This window comes from Otolemur garnettii, unplaced genomic scaffold (assembly GCF_000181295.1).
Source record: "Otolemur garnettii isolate 467f Iridium unplaced genomic scaffold, OtoGar3 scaffold00032, whole genome shotgun sequence".
NCBI classification, from domain to species: Eukaryota; Metazoa; Chordata; class Mammalia; order Primates; family Galagidae; genus Otolemur; species Otolemur garnettii.
Window position 1 is genome coordinate 18,442,830 of NW_003852427.1, and position 1,915 is coordinate 18,444,744.

At 44.0% G+C, this 1,915-nt stretch overlaps 1 protein-coding gene across 1 annotated transcript in view; it reads left to right on the forward strand.

Annotated features, from left to right (window-relative positions):
- TM4SF4 (transmembrane 4 L six family member 4) overlaps positions 1–1,915 on the forward strand; it is a 33,791-nt gene that overhangs the window by 27,561 nt on the left and 4,315 nt on the right. Inside the window, exon 4 of the mRNA XM_003789473.3 lies at positions 1,163–1,352. Coding sequence (XP_003789521.1) covers positions 1,163–1,352 — 190 coding nt within the window. The remainder of the gene's footprint in view (positions 1–1,162; positions 1,353–1,915) is intronic.

Below are 1,915 nucleotides of genomic sequence, written 5' to 3' on the forward strand. Positions count from 1 at the left end.
AAAAAAAAAAAAGAATGTGATAAGAAATGTATAATAATCCACGAGATTTACCCACTTTATCCTCATTTTTGTCTTAAAGATAGCATACCTCACATTTCTTCTTCAAAGCACAATGCCCTTCCTACCATGATGAACTCTCTCTATATGTGAGAAAATATAAATATGTTATAGTTGCTCCTAACTTAAAGTTCATATAAAATATATATTAAGGCATATATTTGAAGAAAATTAATTATATATTTTATGTGTGAAATTCTTGCATGTTAACAAAAATATAGCTGAATCAAATTCACAGTTTGGTTAAAATCAGGCCTTAAAAAAATCAGGCTGTTCCCTTTAGCTGTGTAACACAACTGTGCTCCACACGGCTTCATGTAGGCTTGACAGATAATTTGTCAAAAGTTGAAATCATCTCTAATGATGGCCAAGCAAGGTGGTGCATGTCTATAATTCTAGCATGCCGGGAGGTTGAGGCAGGTGTTCAAGACCAGCCTGAGCAAGAATGAGACCCTGTCTCTAAAAAATAGCCAGGCATTGTGGTGGGCACCTGGAGTCCCAGCTGTGCAGGAGGCTGAGGCAAGTGGATGGCTTGAACCCATGAGTTTGAGGTTGCTGTGAGCTATGATGCCACAGCACTCTACCCAGGGTGATAGAAGGAAAATCTGTTTCAAAAAAAAAAATTAAAAATAAAGAAAATTAAAAATCTCTAGTGATGATAACTGGTATAAAAGCCATGAACATTTGTGAAATTCTACTCCTGCCAAGTTGTCATTATTCTGGTCCCCTGATGGATAGTGAATTTACCCATCCTCTTGTTCAATTCATAAAAATTGCTCTTCCCCTTAGCAGTTGTGTGACCTGGGAGCAAGTGGTTTACTCCCTGGGCATGAATTTCCTATTTGTGAAGTGGAAAAAAAGGATCATAGCTTTCTAGGAGGAAGAAATGAGTGACTGTGCAAAGCGATTAGAACAGCGTCTGGCATGTAAGATGTGTTCAGTAAAAAGTGGTAGGTTTTCGTTTTTGTGTTATTACAGGGTATTTGCTCATGGAACTTGTTTGGGATGGAAGATATTGCACAAGAAAAGTTGTTGCGGTAGCTTCTCAGTCTACAGAATCGCATGCTCTTTACAAATGTCTCCTTTCTCCTCCGTGTTACCACAGGGACTATCTCAACGACCAAGCCTTATGGAGCAAGTGCCACAATCCTGCTGATGTGGTTCCCTGGAATCTGACCCTCTTCTCCATCCTGCTGGTCGTAGGAGGGATCCAGATGGTTCTCTGTGCCATCCAGGTGATCAATGGCCTCCTGGGGACCCTCTGCGGAGACTGCCAGTGCTGCGGTTGCTGTGGGGTGAGTAAAGGTCTCTGTAGCTTCTTCTCAGCATGAGGTCAAGTCGGGCCACCAGCACTAACAGGATGAGGGGGTGGTGGGTGTGGCCACCAGCTCGTGGAGACGGGGACTTGGCACTGCTGGACCAGAAAGTTCTGTTCCCTGTGCGTGTTAACATGGCCGGGCTAAAGCTGGCCACAGAATTCAGTCTCTCCTCCTGTTGACCACAGTTCTGGAAACACTGGACTCCATCCACATATAAAAGCTTACAATGATATTTATATGAAGATCCACAGAAAGCGAGCATTCGTCGTAAGGGCCTCTTGTCAGGACCGACCACCATGGTCTGGCCCACAGTCTTCTCACTTCCCAGGTGAATGGCCCATACCAGTGCAAAACTGAGACTTACAGATGATTTCGGAGATGGGAAAAAGAGAAGTGGTTCTCATGTGAGGAGAAAGAAAAGGAAATCGGGGCGGTGCCTGTGGTTCAAAGGACTAGGGCGCCAGCCCCATATGCCGGAGGTGGCGGATTCAAACCCAGCCCTGGCCAAAAACCACACACAAGAAAGAAAGAAAGAAAGA